The sequence below is a fragment of the Sapajus apella genome, unplaced genomic scaffold (assembly GCF_009761245.1).
Source record: "Sapajus apella isolate SASKATOON/1434 unplaced genomic scaffold, GSC_monkey_1.0 scaffold7, whole genome shotgun sequence".
Classification (NCBI taxonomy): Eukaryota; Metazoa; Chordata; class Mammalia; order Primates; family Cebidae; genus Sapajus; species Sapajus apella.
Window position 1 is genome coordinate 3,349,647 of NW_022436947.1, and position 18,225 is coordinate 3,367,871.

Here is an 18,225-nt window from a genome sequence, read left to right on the forward strand (position 1 = left end):
TAGTTTTCCCAGTGGGAGCCCTTTTACACTGGAATCCTGTTTCCTTTGACATGTCCCCATTATCATCTGAGCATTTCAGTAGTTTTCTGGTATAACATCATGTTCTGGGCACACCTTTTACTTTCCCCCTCTTTTCCTAGTATTTTGAAACCAAGATCTGGAAGAAGTGGGCTCAGTGCTATTGGGATGCAGCACACCAACAATGAATACATATGCACATATAGATGGATACATATACATCTGTAATGATTTCTAGATCTGAGTCCAAGAATAAAAATAAAACTCTAAGTTCATACTTGTACTCTTAATTCCAATCCAACACATCTTTGGGCCCTTCCTAGCCTAACTTCTTTCTAAATACCTTCTCTGGAAACTAGGCTGCCATTACCTTCAATATATTTATTTACTTATTCAATCCATTTACTTATTTACTCAATGTAACCAAGATCCAAATGACACTGGCTAATTCTTCTGAACACCTCTATATTCCTCCCTCCCACTTCACATCTGTGGCTACTGGCTTCATGCCTGCAGTGATTCCCCAACCCTCTCCAATATCCAATGACCTCACAGTCACCATGCTGATGCCTCCATGCCAGGAAGAGAAGTCAGTAAGATTCTTGATAGTTTTTATGTTAATATATAGATACACACACACATACACACATTTTATGTATCATGTATATTGATAATTAGCTATCTTGAGGATAGGGACCAAGTCTAAACATGAAGCTTATTTATGTTTCATATACACAATATACATAGCCTGAAAGCAATTTTATACAATATTTTTAACAATTTTGTGCATGAATCCAAGTTGTGTTCAATTCTTATGTGTATAATTTCCCACTTGTGGTATCATGATGGTGCTCAAAAAGTTTTGAATTTTGGAGAATTTCAGATTTCAGTTGGGATGCTCAACCTATGTAAGAAACTCATGCAACTCAATAGCAAAAACCCAAATAAACATAATTTAAAAATGGGCAAAGACTTTGAATTTCTATTTTTCTAAAGAAGACATATAAAAATGTCCAATAGGCATATAAAAAGGTGCTCCACATCAGTCATCAATAGGAAGATGCAAATCAAAACCGCAATGAACTATCACCTCATACCTGTTAGGATCCAGCTAATATCAAAAAACAACACAAGTGTTGGGCAGAGTGTGGAAAAAAGGGAACCCTTGGTACACTTTAGGTGGAAATGCAGATTGGTACAACCACTATGAATAACAATATGGAGGTTCTTCAAATAATTAAAAATAGGACTACTGTAGGTCCAGCAATCTCTCTGCTGGGTATTACTAAAGGAAATGAAATAGGATCTTGTAGAGATATCTGCACTCCCATGTCACTGCAGCATTATTCACAGTAGCCAAGATAGAAAAACAACCTGTATCCAATGATACATGGATAAATTGTGTTAGATATATACAACAGAATATTATTCAACCTTAAAAAAGGAAAGAAATCCTGCTATTTGTGCTAACAGAACCTTGAGCTCACTATAAGTGAAATAAGCCAGACCCAGAAAGAAAAATACTATATAATTTCTCTTATACATGGATTACTTTTAGAAGTTGAAGACAAAGTAGAATGGGGGTTACCAGGGGCTAGGCGGGTAGGAAATGTAGAAAAGTAGGTCATAGGGTACAAATTTGCAGGTAGGTAGAATAAATAAACATTGAAATGTAAGGTACAGTGTAAGAACTATAGTTAATAAGATTGTAAGGTCAGCCAGATGTGGTGGCTCACACCTGGAGTTCCAGATCAGGTGGGGTGACAGAGAATGACCTTGTCTTTACAAAAAAAAAAAAAAAAAATCTAGGTATGGTGGCATGCATGTGTAGTTCCATCTACCTGGGGGACTGAGGCAAAAGCTCACTTGAGCCTAGGAGTTTGAGGCTACAGTGAGCTACAATCATGCCAGTGCACTCTAGCCTGTGTGATAGAGAGAGACCCTGTCTTGAAAAACAAAACAAAACAAAACAACAACAAAAACTTCCATAATAATAATATTGTAATATATATCAAAAATTTGTTATAGATTTTAGGTGTTCTTACCATAAACACAGATACAAGGTAACTATGTAGGGTGATGGATATCGTGTTATATATAAAATATAAATAAATTTTTTAAAATAGCAAGCCAAGCTTGAGGTTTCAGGCCTACAAGGCATTTCATTTTATTTTTTTTAAGCATATAAAATCCATCATTTAAAGGATAACCTGAGTAAACAAGGCTATATTTATAAAGCAGAACTCTGGAGAACAGAATTATACAATATAATGATTTTCACTTTTTCTGAAGTTAGAAAATCCTTCTAAATGTTTAAAAATAATCACGAACCTCAGCTCTGCATGCATTACAGGCAAACTACTTTATTATCTACAGCTGCTACAGAAATGCATCAATGCTCACTTGGGTTCCACGGGATTTTTAAAGTTTAGTTAACCAAGAATATGGTTAATACTGGTACTATATGATTCACTGTTCCTATTTTCTCCTATGTATCATATAGATGACTATCTCTTTCATTCCTATTTCAACAGATCATTGTGTAAATTAATTTATCCCATCTCCAATTTTTATTTTCTCCATAATACAATCAAACAAAATCAGAACAGAATGAAAAAAACACATTTTTAAATTGATAAGGAGATTGACACAATGCTCATCTGATTGTGTGAATAATCTGTATAACATACACATATAAGAATACTCATGATGGGTTGAAAAATACAATTCTCTATTCCCTCTATCCCTTTTCTACTTGACTTTCAGAAAAATGTAGGTAACAGAGAACAGAAGGTATATAGTATACAAATGTTTTCCACTAAGACTAATGAAAAAATAAGACTCTGGATGGAGACTGTATCACTGATAATTGTGAAAGGAAAACAAATCCTAAGAATTAAATGCAATTCATGATTAAGAACAGTTATAGAACTCTGATGTCATTCAATATTTGAAGTTATTTTACAATGTTTATCCAGAATCACATCTCCTTATTTTAAAATTGTATAGAAAATTTCTGGACTTCCATTTTTTTGAATAGGTGACAGAAAACTTGATTTGGAGGTAACAATACAAGCATACCTTGTTTTACTGAGCTTTGCTTTACTGTGCTTCGTAAATACTATGAATTTTACAAATTTAAGGTTTGTGAAAACACCACGTTGAGAAAATCAGCACCATTTTTCCAACAGCACATGCTCACTTTGTGTCTCTGTCACATTTTGGTAATTCTTAACAATAATCTGTTATGGCGATCTGTAGTCTTTGATGGTAATATTTTGACTGTTTTGGGACATTGGGACACCACAAACCATGCCCATGTAAGAGCAAACATAATTGATAAATAGTGTATCCTGATTGCTCCAATTTAGCTATTCTTTCTTCCTCTCCTCAGGCCTCCTTAGTCTCAGACATAACAATATTGAAACTAGGCCAATTAATAACCCTACAATAGTTGCTAAGTGTTCAAGTGAAAGGAAGAGTTGCATGACTCTCACTAATCAAAACTTAAGAAATGAGTAAGCTTACTGAGGAAAGCATGTTTCAAGCTGAGACAGACTAAAAGCTAGGCCTCTTGCACCAGTTAGCCAAGCTGCAAATGTAAAGGAAAAATTCTTGAAGGAAATCCAAAGTGTTACTCCAGTGAACACATGAATGATGAGAATGCCAAGCAGCCTTATTGCTGACAGGAAGAAAGTTGCACGGTCTTGACAGAGGATAAAACCAGTTATGACATTCCCTTAAGCCAAGATCTCATTCAGAGACAGGTCCTAAAACTCTTTAATTCAATAAAGGCTGCAAGAGGTGAGGAAGCTGCAAAAGAAAGTTTTAAGGTGGCAGAGGTTGGTCCATGAGATTTATGGAAAGAAGCCATCCATTCTGCAGTCTCCACAATATAAAAGTGCAAGGTGAGGCACCAAGTGCTGATGTAGAAGCTACAGTAAGTTAATCATAAGATCTAGCTAAGATCATTGACGAAGGTGGCACACTAAACAACACATTTTCAGTGTAGATTGCTCAGACTTCTATTGGAAGATGATGCTATCTAGAAATTTCAGAGAAGACAATGCATGGCTTCAAATCCGCAAAGGACAGACTGACTCTTACTAGGGACTAATGCACCTGGTGACCTGAAGTTGAAGTCAATGCTCACTGACCATTCCAAATATCCTACGGCCCTTAAGAATTATGCTAAATCTACTCTGCTTTTGTGTTCTATAAGTGAAAACAAAGCCTGGATGACAGCACGTCTACTTACAGTATATTTTGGTAAATGCTTTAAGCCCACTTTTGAGACCCACTGCTCAGAAAATAAAGGATTTTAAAATATTACTGCTCACTGACAAATATAACTGGTCACCCAAGAGCTCTCATAGAAATACATATGGAGATTAAGGTAATTTTCATGCCCACTAACACAACATTTATTCTGCAGCCCATGAATCAAGAAGTTATTCTGATTCTCATGTCTTTATTTTTTTCTTTTGGTAGCAACAGGGTCTTACCCTGTGGCCCAGGGTGGTCTTGAACTCCAAGCCTCGAGTGATCCTCCCACACCTGAAGGCCCTGGATCAGGTTTTACATAATCTGGGAGTTAAGTCTGTTCAAGCATCTTATAATATACACTCAGCTTCTCAGTGTTGGTATTATAGGTGCATGTCCTCAAGTCTTATTTAAGAAATACATTATGTGGCTGGGTGCAGTGGCTCATGCTGTAATCTCAGCACTTTGGGAGGCTGAGGCAGGTGGATCACTTATGGTCAGCAGTTCAAGACCAGTCTGGAAAACATAGTGACCCGTCTCTACAAAAAATAGAAAATTTAGCTGGGCATAGTGGCACATGCCTGTAGTCCCAGCTATTGGGAGGCTGAAGCAGGAGAATTGGTTGAACCCGGGAGCTAGACGTTGCAGTGAGCTGCGATCATGCCACTGCACTCCAGCCTAAGCAACAGAGTGAGACTGCATCTCAAAAAAAGAAAAAAAAAGAAAAAGAAAAAAACCCAGAAAACATAAGGCTACTTTAATAGCCGCCATACATCATGTTTCCTCTGACGGATCTGGGCAAAGTAAAGTAAAAAACTTCTAGAAAGGATTCATTATTCTAGTTGCCTTTAAGAACCTTAGTGATTCATGGGAGAAGATAAAAATATCAACATTAACAGGAGTTAGGAATAAGTTGATTCCAACCTTTAGGGATGACCTGGAGTAATTCAAGACTTCAGTGGAGAAGGAACTACAGATGTGGTAGAAACAACAAGAGAACTGGAATTAGAAGTAGAGCCTGAAGATTTGACTGAATTGCTGCAATTTTATGATCAAACTTGAATGGATGAACAGTTGCTTCTTATGGATGAGCACAGAAAAGTAGTTTCTTGAGATAGAAATTACTCCTGGTGAAGATGCTGTGATCATTGTTGAGGTGACAACAAATAATTTAGAATATTCCATAAACTTAGGCGATACAGCAGCTACAGGCTTTGAGAGGACTGACTCCAATTCTGAAAGAAGTTCTATTGTAGGTAAAATGCTATCAAATTATCATTGCATGCTATGGAGAAATCTTTCATTAGAAAAGAATCAATCAATGCAAACTTCATTGTCATCTTATTTTAAGATATTGCCACAACTATCCCAACCTTCAGCAACCACAACCCCAGTGGCCATCAACTTCTCCACGAGCAAAAAGATTATGACTCTTGTAGGCTCAGATGATTAACATTTTTAGCAATAAAGTATTCTTTAATTAAGGTATATATATTGTTTTCTAAAACATAATACTACTGCACAATTAGATTACAGTATTTATAGTCAAAACTCTTATATGCACTGGAAAACTTTTAAAGAAGTGTATGGCTTGGCTTATTGATATTTGCTTTATTGCAATAGTCTGGAACTGACCCTACAATTTATACTATACTTCAGAGTATAAATCTCTGTTCAATCCTTAATAAAATGAATGTAAAGCAAGAATTTTTAAGAATGTAACTAAATGTCTTTTATACCTTTGCTACTCAAAGCACAGCCCACAAACCAAGTAGCATCAGCATCACCTGCAAGCTTATTAGAAATTCACAAGCCCCACCACAGCTCTTCTGATCAGAATCCTCAAGTGATGTGGATGTGGTAGTCACACGTTAAGTAGCAAGATTCTAGACCAATGTCAAATGGTTCACCAAATCACAGAGCTATTTTTCTGCTGCAAAAATATCCAGCAACACAGACTGCCATGTAGCGCCAACAAGAAGAACACAGGCTCAGGTCATGCCTGAGATCATATAAACCCTGGCTATTCCTCTTATTGTGTGATGTTAGGCATGTTATATGATCACATGCCTTAGTTTCATCATTTGTAGAATGGGGGTAAATAGGTGTATCTCATAAGAATGAGATAAAAGTTTAAACATTATATGGGAAATGCTTACAATTAGTACCTGGCACACCATAGGTAATCAGAAAATGTTCACTATCATTCTTATTTTTGGTATTAAGTTCAGTTGCTATGAAGACGTGAATAGTTGGAAAGAACAAAAAAGAAATTCATGATAAGACTAAAACTGAATTATGCCAGGTAAAAATATCTTTTTTAAACCAAAATATTTTGATAAATATTAGAAATAGGTAAAAAGCACTTATGCACAAGCAGAATAAATTTTAAGCATTCCAATGGCTCCACTGTTTTACTGTGCAATTTTACAGTATATTAAATAGCATACTTTTATCTTACCAGTCGTTTGCTATAAAGTAATGCTGTACTACTGCCACTGGAAACTGCCCATTTAGAAAAATGCATGACATGCTCCAATTGTTTAGAAAGTCCAGCCACTTCCTGTTGTTGTTGCATAAGTTTCATGCGATGGTCCTTTGCAAGGCTCTGAAAACAATAATTTCAAAATTAGTATCAGCATATAACATATACTTTAATGGTCATTTCCAGGTAAACAAATTAGAATAACTACAATCGCTAAGCACTCAATTTACTGCAACTAAAAATACTCTTAGTGTTTTCCTTGTTACAAAGGATCACTTTCACTACAACAAAAGCTGCACCACAAATGTGACCCCTCACCCCTGAAGGCCCTGGATCAGGTTTTACATACTCTGGGAGTTAAGTCTGTTCAATCATCTTACAATACCCAAAAAAGATGGATTAGCTATAATACAGTAAATGCCTATGAAATTCAACACTCAACAAATAAGAAAGAAGTACGGTCCAGCAAACTAGCAAAGTAACTCAATCACATAATCATATAATTTCACCTTTTAGAGATTCTACTTAATAGCTGCAATTGCAAGTAGTTTGTGCAACACACAGAGTCATGGTGTGTTGTAGATGACACTTATCCTATGTATGTGGTAATTTTTTCAAAAAGCATATTATTTCTGTCTATTGAGAATTAACATGGGAGCCAACAGATAAACTGAATGACTGTGCCAATGCACTCTTAAGAAAAGCTACATTAAAGAATATAGATTTCGCTAAGGAGAGTATGTATGTACTTTCCTTAGAGAAGACAGGATAATCAAAAGTAGAGCACACTGAACTTGGGTTATTTTAAAGGTTCCTATCCAAAAGCCTCATCCTAGACCTAGCAAGGAAAAGGGAGGGAGGGGCACAGGACTTTCTATTATCTCAGACAAATTAGAGAAATTTTAAAGCAAAATTGCTATACTACTACATGGACTTATATATTCTCAATAAAAAGTGGACTCAGATTCTGGCCCTAGTCAGTTCCAGATTTAGAAAATACATATGAACTACACTGAATTAAGAGGGAAATTGCAGTTGTCTATTTGAGGTACTGACAACAGCCAATGGCTCTGCCATATCTAGTTTAAGTTAGAGACAGTAATTTGCCTATTAGGCTATTTTTGACCTCTGTAAAAATTTAGTAAGTGTTTCTCTGGAAACATTGTAGTAGGAATGGAAATTCCATTTACTTTCAAGAAGTTCGAGAATTAAGAATTAGAAGCCCTGGTTTTTTGGTCTTCTATGCTAATTTCTATTCCTTACGAGTCTTAACAGATAAAAAGGGGTTATGTTTATTTGCCTTTAAAAGGGACTCCAACTAGCCTGGGCAACACAGCAAGACCACATCTCTTAAAAAAAAAAAAATTAGCCAGGAGGAGTGGCAAGTGCCTTGTAGTCCTAGCTTCTCAGAAGGCTCTGTCACGAGGATTGCATGTAGTCCCAGCTTCCTGGGAGTCTGAGGCTGCAGTGGGCCAGGCCATGCCACAGCACTTGAGCCTGGGTGATAGACTGAGACCTTGTCTCTAAAAAGTAAAATAAGAAAATTCACTAGAGTGAGACTTCACCTCTATAAAAATAAAAAATTAGTTCAGTGTGGTTGCATAGCTACTCAGGAGGCTGAGGTGGGAAGATTGCTTGAACCTGGGAAGTAAAGGCTGCAGTGAATACACCACTGCTGCATTCAAGCTTGGACAACAAAGAGAGACACTGTCCCAAAAAAAAAAAAAAAAAGGCGAGGTTGGGTAGCTCACGCCTGTAATCTCAGTACTTTGGGAGGCAGAGGCGGGCAGACTGCCTGAGCCCAGGAGTTTTAAGACTAGCCTGAGCCAACGTATCAAAATCCCATCTCTTAAAAAAAAAAAATTGCCAGGCATGGTGGCATGCATTTGTAGTCCTATTTACTCGAGAGACTGAGAGGATCACTTGAGCCCAGGAGGTGGAGGCTGCGGTGAGCTGTGATTCATGCTATTGCACTTCCACCTGGAAAAGGACCAGGTTCATTCTTACAGATTCATGAGTCTGGTAATCTTCTTTGTAAAGCTCTTCAAGTGATTCTGATGTACCGTAAAGTTTGAAAACACAAAAATAGTAATGTATGCACTACTAATCTCTGGGAAAGCAAATCAAAGTGATATTTGATTTTAAACAGTTTTGGAAACTCAAATTCTACTTGAATTATTATTTTTTTAAAGACACAGATATTGAACAAATAATCACTATAAATGGGGTCTGATTCTTCCTGCCCAGAATACTTCCTCACTAAGTAACTACGTTTCCAAAACAACAGAATTACTTTAGTCTTTGTTTCCTGTATAGCTGATGATAATACACAGGAATGATCATGCTTTCCCAGAAGGGATAGAACTTTCTGACAGAAACCCTAAAATTTGGTCAACTATGACATAAAGAGGATAACCTATATTATTTCTAGAAGTCTTATTTTTCCCCAAATCTTCAATCATTAGGATTCTTTTTTTTTAATGCTTTACTGTATCAATATTCTTTCTTTCTATGTCAACATACTAAAGGAATACCTAAAGATCACACAATTAATATTACACATTAATGTACCATGTAGGTGTTAGAACCTCATGTTATTTAAAGTCAAACACCAACTTTGGATCTTGACCTTTGTGAGTTTTAAAAAGCTGAGGAAGATAGTAATTTTTTTTTACCTGCAGTAAGAAGCATCTAAGTGCTTTGAGCATGACTCTAAATGCTGCTTTCACAATTAGAATTATAAAATGTTGACAACAGGGCTAGCCAAATTCTTTTACTTAACTTCTCACTGGGTTAAATATATATATTTGAGAACAAAATCGAACAGTGTATCTTTCTAGAAAATTTTGTTCCACTAAACCGCTTTGGTGATGCAAAGATCTATTTAATATTCAGAGATCCTCCTATATGCAAGGCATTACAATTTGTGCTATCAGTTGTCAGACATTTATAGCATATTACTAAGCTATAAACTGTCAGCTACGATATAAAACCCAGCAAAGGGCCAGGTGCAGTGGCTTACGCCTGTAATCCCAGCACTTTGGGAGGCAGGTGGATCACGAGGTCAAGAGATCGAGACCATCCTGGTCAACATGGTAAAACCCCGTCTCTACTAAAAATACAAAATATTTGCTGGACATGGTGGTGCGTGCCTGTAATCCCAGCTACTCAGGAGGCTGAGGCAGGAGAATTGCCTGAACCCAGGAGGCGGAGGTTGCAGTGAGCCGAGATCGCGCCATTGCACTCCAGCCTGGGTAATAAGAGCGAAACTCCATCTCAAAAAAAAAAAAAAAAAAAAAAAAAAACCCAGCAAAGGAAAATTTGGGAGTGGGCAAAAAAATTATTAAATCACAAATGAAACAATTATATAAAAAGCACTATGATTTCTAATTCACAGTATTTTAGGAAATACTATTTTTTTGTTTTTTGATTTTTTTTTGGGGGGGGAGGGCACAATTTGACCTTTCAATGTTATCCAAGGAAATACTATGTTGAATCAATATAAGATACTATCCCATGGGCAATCACTTACCTCTAACTGATGCAGTAGAGCTTTTCCTTTTTTATTTATTTCTACCATCAATGTAAATATAGCAACTTTAATATCCTGTTCCACCTGCTTTTGATTTTGATTTACTTCAAAAATTCTGAAAATTAAAAGGGGGAAAAACATAAGGCAGATTTTTTGTATATTATTTAAAATTGATGTTTTAATGTCTAAATTAGATCTAAATTAGATCAAAAAACATAAGGCAAATTTTTTGTATATTATTTAAAATTGATGTTTTAATGTCTAAATTAGATCAAAAGCCCTTCTAAGGGCTTTCAGCCCTTAGAAGCTCTATTTCTGAGTCCTTCAGTTTAAGCTGACTGTCTTGAAGATGAGACAGCAGAAATATAATTCTTCTAAAAGATAGCACCACTTAATCTTAAAATTAAATCTTGAACCTTAAATCTTAAAAAATATATGCAGTTAGAAGAGAATGAGTACATTTTAAGAAAGTATGGTTTAGAAAAATTATGGTGATACCCGGGAAAATCAATGCTCTACCTAAAAGGATGGGGGTTGGGGGTGGAGGTGGACTAAAAAGGATTTATAAACCATGATTCTGAACAAGTTCTACTATATTAATTGCAATCAAAAGCTAGAAAAGTGTATATGTGATACTCTTTTCTTAGTAATCTTAACTGTTGCAGTATTCATACACCTAAATAGAAAAAGACAAAAATAGTAGTTTGCTACTTAAACCCATTCTTCATAAGATTAGCAGCCAAATAACTATGTTTCAGCAGCCACATACTTTTCTTACAGAAAGAAAAACATATGGTCCACACCAGAGTATCTTATAGAAAATAACAGAGCATCCACCAAACTTTGTGAGATTAAATTAAAAGCTTCATTTCTTCTGTAAGCTTCTCCCATAGTTACCCTCCAAAACTTAAGACCAAAATGGCAGAAACTTGATTTCCTGCTGGAAAAGACAATTGTTTGATATCAATGTTACTACAGGATCCAGGGAACCGGATAAGCCCGAGAAGAAACCAATTTCAAAAACTCATTTAAATATTCATGATGGTAGAATAGGATGAATAAGGGAAAAACAGTGCCATGGAGGCAAATGCATAAAATATAACCCTTTTATAATTAGATAGACTATACAGATATATAAGCAATTTGCACTTCACAAAGATTCTTTGATTTTTGCCTCAATTCAGAAATCAAAATTGTTCTACACTGTTATTATTTTGTAGAAGAAGAAATGCACAAATCACTTTACAAAAATAAAAGATAAAAGAACAAATCTGAAGAACATTATCTGATTTTAAGAGTTACTATAAAAAGCTACAATGATTAAGATCATGAAAGTGGAGTACTGGCAAAGAGAAAAACACAGTGGAGCAGATTAATAATCCCAAACATATATGGTCTATAAAGGTGTTGAAAACAATTCAACAGAGAAATAAAATAGCTTTTCCAAAAAATGATAGTGGAAGAAATGGACATCCATATGTTTAAAAAAAAAAAAAAAAAAAAAGAAAACTTTGACCATAACTCAAACCATATATTCAGTGAAAGAGTAAGAAAAAAGTCAAAGGGATACATTTCATTAAGGGCAGATCTTTAATTTAAAATTAATTATTATACAATTGCTACCTTTTGCCACTAAATGGTAGAAATGCCTATATTTATCTCTCTTCATTCATTTGATAAATATTCATTACAAATTTCCAATTACTCAGAATCAAAAAATGTTAAACCCACAAATTATTCTACTTGGGAAAATATACTATTCTAATTAGAATATGGTAAATAAAGGAAACAGTATTTAATTAACTACAGTTGTGTCAAAGAGAAAAGTAAAAACAGGGCCTGGCATAGTGGCTCATGTCTGTAATCCCAGGGCTCTGGGAGGCCGAGGTGGCTTATCACCTGAAGTCAGTAGTTAGAGACCAGCCTAGCCAACATGGTGAAACCCCATCTCTACTAAAAATACAAAAAATAGCTGGGCATGGTGGTGGGCACTTGTAATCCCAGCTACCCAGGAGGCTAAGGCAGGTTAATTGCTTGAACCCAGAAGGCAGAGGTTGTAGTGAGCCAACATTGCATCACTGCACTCCAGCCTGGGTGACAGCGGGACTCCGTCTCCCAAAAAAAAAAAAAGGGGGAGGGGGGGAGCGTGGTACAAACAAATGAGAGCTGATAAGGAAGAATGAGAAAAACTAAAAGACACGTAACACAATAATAAATAGATTTAATAATGATGCTGGGGCATCAATAAATGGTAAAAAACTATGTTTAAAAGCCGGGCACAGTGGCTCATGCCTCTAATCACAGCACTTTGGGAGGCTGAGGTGGATGGATCACCTGAGGTCAGCAGTTCAAGACCAGCCTGACCAACATGGAGAAACCCCATCTCTACTAACTATACAAAATTAGCTGAGGTCTGGTGGCACATGCCTGTAATACCAGCTACTTGGGAGGCTGAGGCAGGAGAATTGCTTGAACCTGGGAGGTGGAAGCTGCGGTGAGTCAAGATGGTGCCATTGCACTCTAGCCTGAGCAACAAAGCAAAACTCCATCTCAAAAAAAAAAAAAAAAGATAATAATAATAATGTTTAAAAATCTCTTTTAAGGAAATTAAGTAATACGGGAAATTAATTACCTTTAAAAAATTCCCAAATGTTCCACCCCCAGCTATGTTCCAAAATGTCAGTAACAGATTATAATGATTTCCTTAAAGGCTGACACGATTTATACAAGGAACATTTAAATTCTCTGTGAGGTCTTTTGCTCTGGCATATTCTAATAAACATTCCTTGACTTATTTAGGCAGTGACATTACTTTTGCATGTAAAACAATAGGTCATGACATTTCATAGGTGTGTAAATTAAGTATCAGTATGTGCCCTAAATGGGATTTGGACAACATCTCCACCTGCCCCTACTCCAAGGAGGTTAGTGGTTTTCTCCCCAATCATTGATGTCTAAGATATGAAACTTTGGACAGGCGATGATTTCCTTACCAGGATAAAAGGCATAACAAGTAATTGTTTAAGCATTTTATCAGACAAGGAGTAAAAGGTGTGTGAACAGTTTAACAATCCCTGTCTCCTGGTGTCTTAAAATTTCTACCACTTTGCAGTTAAAAAAAAAAAAAAAAAAAAAAAAATCACAGCATAAGGAAGGCATCTCAAATTTTAGCAAACCTAAAAATAACAATTAAGGGTTCACTCAAGTGTTAGAACATTTACATTACTGGCAAAAAATGGTTGATTTTGCATTTAAATCTTGGGATTTCCTTAACATTGGAAAATAAGTGACAATAAGTTATCAATACCTACTAAATAAATGAGCTATTATAATCCTAAGTGTAGTTTATTATCATATTAGTTTTGAAATTTTACAGCAGAAAAGAATGCTTTCCAACCAAGTTTTTGGGAAAGTCTTATGAACAACGTGTTATTGCAGTCATCTGAAAATTTACTACTTAACTGTGAGTTAAGGAAAATGGTCTGTTCTAAAAGCAAATAACAAGTTATGCTAAAATGATTATATAATACGATAAAATTACCTGTTTTGGATCTGATTTCCTGTGAATTTTATGTATTTTGTTTTTTCCATCAGTTTGGTGATTAGTGTATCTATGATCACTTTCTGATTCTGAAAAGCTTCTTCTATAAATTGATATCTGAAGAAATAAGCAAATTATTTCACACAAAAATATACAATGAGGCAAAGTCTAAGAATAAAGAAATGACTGATAAAAATGCAATAGGATTAAAAAGAATTCATGTAATAATCTTTTAAAACACCAAATGTATCCCTAATAAGGCAAATTTTCCCCACCTCTTAAATTATCCCTCAAGAAAGATTATGGACACGTAAATATTTTGAAAGTTTGAGAACCACATGCATCCAACATACAGTTTTATAAGCTTACAAAGTTCACTTTCACTTGAATTCCCTTTTATTTCTAGTCTGCTAAGATGTTATATCATGAACGCATATTTCATTTTTATGGAATATTTCTACTGCTTCTATTGAGATAATCATATACTTTTTCCTTTATTCTTTTAACATGACATGAAAGATTTTAGCATCAATGATTTTGACATGTTAAATGAATTTTGTATCCCTAAAATGAGGCCAAATTGGTTTAATTACAACTGTCCCAAAATGACAATACCATGAGATTTAAGGCAAGTCTTCCCTTCCTCTAAAATCATCTGTTTTCTTATTTTCTGCTTCTTGCAATTTTTACATTCATTTCATGGATAAGACTGGTCTGTAATTTTCCACTTCTATTCATTGTCAGTTTTTGGTGTAAAGGTTATGCTGGCTTCATATAACGAGTTGGAAAGAATTCAGTTTTTTGCCATTCTCTGGACAAGTCTGTATAAGAAAGGGACTACTGTTACCTTAAGTACGTGGTATATTCATCAGTGTCATTTGTATGTGTAATTCCATCCCCCCCACCCCCATTGTTTTTTTGAGACGGAGTTTCACTCCTGTTGCCCAGGCTGGAGTGCGATGGTGCAATCTCAGCTTACCGCAAGCTCCACCTCCCAGGTTCAAGTGATTCTCCTGCCTCAGCCTCCAGAGTAGCTGGGATTACAGGCATGGGCCAGCAGCCCAGCTAATTTTGTATTGTTAGTACAGACAGGGTTTCTCCTTGTTGGTCAGGCTGGTCTCAAACTCCCAACCTCAGGTGATCGTCCGCCTCAGCCTCCCAATGTGCTGGGATTACAGCCACTGCACCTGGCCTGTATGTGTAATTTTCTTTGTGATAAGGTTTTAAATTATGAATGAACATTAAAAGACTATTCTGATTTTCTACTGTATTTTGCATAAGTTTTGGAAAAAAGTTGCATTTTCTAAGAGTTTTCCCATATCATGTACACATTTTCTTACTATTTAGAGATATCCTTTATCTTTGAAAATGCATTTAAAATACGTAATAATGCCACCTTCCTACTCCTTGGCAGTGGTTATTTGGGCCTGCTCTCTCAATCACTCATACAGAGAATTGTTGATTTTTCTAGTCATTTTGGCTTTGACTATTTCTATACCTGTCTTTTTTATGTTTCTTTTAAAACCCATTTGCTTTGGGTTTAATTTGCTACTTTTCCTAAACTGCAATAAATGTTTAGTGAATTGACTTTATCCTTTACATAATACAAATGCCTTTAATAATATAAATTGTCTTCCAAATATGGCTTTACTTATTAAAAAAGAAAAACCTCAAGGCTTGATTGATATCTTCACTATTATTCAGATCAAAATGTTTTCTACTATCTATTGAAATTTCTTCTTGATTATTTAGATGTATTTAACTGATTATTTTTAAATAATTTCAAAGTTAAATTTAAATCTGTAACTTTTTTTTACAATACTGTAACCTATAGACCATGTTTTTTAATTGTATCATTTGTCTAAACAATGTCTTTTAAATAACTTTGTTCTTTAATCTAGGATATAATTCCAGGATTGTGCATCAGTACACTTAGTTATCACAAGAATTTCATTTCCAAATATATAGTATCTTTCAATCTTTTCAAATTTAAGACTTTAGCATATGGTCAGTTAAAACTAGTTTATTGTATGCTTGTAAAGAATGTGTATTTTGGGGTACAGTGTTCCATAATGTCCATAAAACACTATGCTATGTTACTCGATTTTTTTTTTTTTTTTTTTTTGAGACGGAGTTTCACTCTTTGTCACCTATGCTGGAGTGCAATGACGTGATCTTGGCTCACCGCAACCTCCACCTCCCAGGTTCAGGCGATTCTCCTACCTCAGCCTCCTGGGTAGCTGGGATTACAGACGTGAGCCACCACGCCCGGCCCTTATTTCACCATCTTTACTGATTTTTCAGTCTGCTTGTTTTGTTCTTTATTTATTTATTACAGATAGGTCTTACTCCCACCTCAGTTTCCTGAGTAGCTAGGCAGCTAGCACGTACAGGTGCCTGCCACACTGCTCGGCTTCAATTATTGCATGAAGTGGTAACACTATGCCTATGGAGCTTTCTATTAGTTTGAAGTTCTGTCTTTTTTTTTTTTTTTTAATTAATAATCTGTATAAATTTACAACGCATATCTTTAAAGATGAAGAGAGCCTTTTCATCCTTACAAAGTGTCCCTCTTTGCCTCAGGTAATGGATTTTGTCTACTATGCAATCTTGCCTTTGGTTAGTATTTACATGGCGTGTCTCTTCCCATTAACTCTTTTATATATGGAGTTTTTAGATATATCTCACAAAAAGAAAATAGCACATATTTGTATTTTCCTTCTTACCCAGTCCGAAACCTGTCTTATAATTTGGAACATTTTGTCTGTTTACATTTATTTATTTATTTATTTTTTGAGACGGAGTTTCGCTCTTGTTACCCAGGCTGGAGTGCAATGGCGCGATCTCGGCTCACTGCAACCTCCGCCTCCTGGGTTCAGGCAATTCTCCTGCCTCAGCCTCCTGAGTAGCTGGGATTACAGGCACGCGCCACCATGCCCAGCTAATTTTTTGTATTTTTAGTAGAGACGGGGTTTCACCATGTTGACCAGGATGGTCTCGATCTCTTGACCTCGTGATCCACCCGCCTCGGCCTCCCAAAGTGCTGAGATTACAGGCTTGAGCCACCGCGCCCAGCCGTTTACATTTAGTATAATTATGGTATATTTGTAGATATACCAACTTACCAAGGCCTCATTACATTCTATCTGTTGTTTATTTCTTTTTCTCACTTTTTGGTCTTTGTTTACACTGATTATTCCACATTCCCACACTGCCCACACCTTCGTAATTGTATACACTTACTATTCTTTTGGTGACTACTCTAGACATTACAAAAACAAATTTTTACATGTCATCATTTAATATCTATACTTTTCATGCTCTTCCATGCATGGACCTTAGAACATAAATTCCATACCCTTTTAGCACATTTGCTGCTATGTGATATACACATACACACAGCACACCAACAAGATATTATTGTTTCCTAAGTCAACATTCATTTAGATTTACTCATACCTATTATTTTAATTGCTCTGTATTCCTTTCTTTATCTCCTATTTTTCTCCTGCTAAAAGGTACTTTAAGTGAGACTTTACCAGGGATATGCTTTCCCAGTTTATTTTGTCTGAAATGTTTTTATCTACCTTCATATTTAAAGAATACGCAAGCCAGGAGTGGTAGCTCATGCCTGTAATCCCAGCACTTTGGGAGGCCAAGGTGGGCGGATCACCTGAGTTCAGGAATTCGAGACCAGCCCGGCCAACATGGTGAAATCCCGTCTCTACTAAAAATATAAAAATTAGCCAAGCATGGTGGCACACGCCTGTAATCCCAGCTACTCAGGAGGCTGAGGCAGGAGAATGGCTTGAACCTGGGAGGCAGAGAGTGCAGTGACCTGAGATCACACCATTGTACTCCAGCCTGGGCAACAAGTGAGACTATGTCTCAAAAAATATACATATGCTTACTAGGTACAGAATTTTAGATTTGAAAGTTACTTTATTTTTAATTTTTAATATTTAAAAATATTACTTTCTTAATTATCCTGGTTGGGGTTTGTGCAACTTCTTCAATATGGGCTTAATGTCTCATCAGCTTCTGAAAGTTCTTTGCCATTATATTCTGTCTTCAACTATTGCTTCCTTCCCCTTTTCTGTACTTTCCATCCTTCTTGGACTGTAATTACATCCATGTCTCTTCTACTTTTCATCCTCCTCTTGTTTATCATGCTTCTTTATGGATATTTTCTTAATTTTCTTCTAGGTCATTAATTCTCATTTCATGCTAGCCAAATCTGTTTTTAAGCCCTTCTACTGAGTTAATTTTAGTTATTGTAATTTTCAGGGTTTTTTATTTCTTTTTTAAAACACAAGATCTCATTCTGTCACCTGGACTAGAATGCAGTGGTGCTATCACTGCAGCCTTGAACTCCTGGGCTCAAGC

General features: G+C 35.9%; 1 protein-coding gene across 3 annotated transcripts in view; it reads right to left on the reverse strand.

The window, feature by feature from the left end:
* TRIM24 (tripartite motif containing 24) overlaps positions 1–18,225 on the reverse strand; it is a 119,027-nt gene that overhangs the window by 33,681 nt on the left and 67,121 nt on the right. For all 3 annotated transcript variants that reach the window (XR_004268220.1, XM_032275871.1, XM_032275870.1), the window contains exons 5-7: positions 13,840–13,956; positions 10,299–10,413; positions 6,743–6,889 (exon numbers count right to left, since the gene is read on the reverse strand). Coding sequence is in view for 2 of the 3 variants with exons in the window: in XM_032275871.1 (XP_032131762.1) it covers positions 6,743–6,889; positions 10,299–10,413; positions 13,840–13,956 (379 nt within the window). In the remaining variant the exon portion in view is untranslated. The remainder of the gene's footprint in view (positions 1–6,742; positions 6,890–10,298; positions 10,414–13,839; positions 13,957–18,225) is intronic.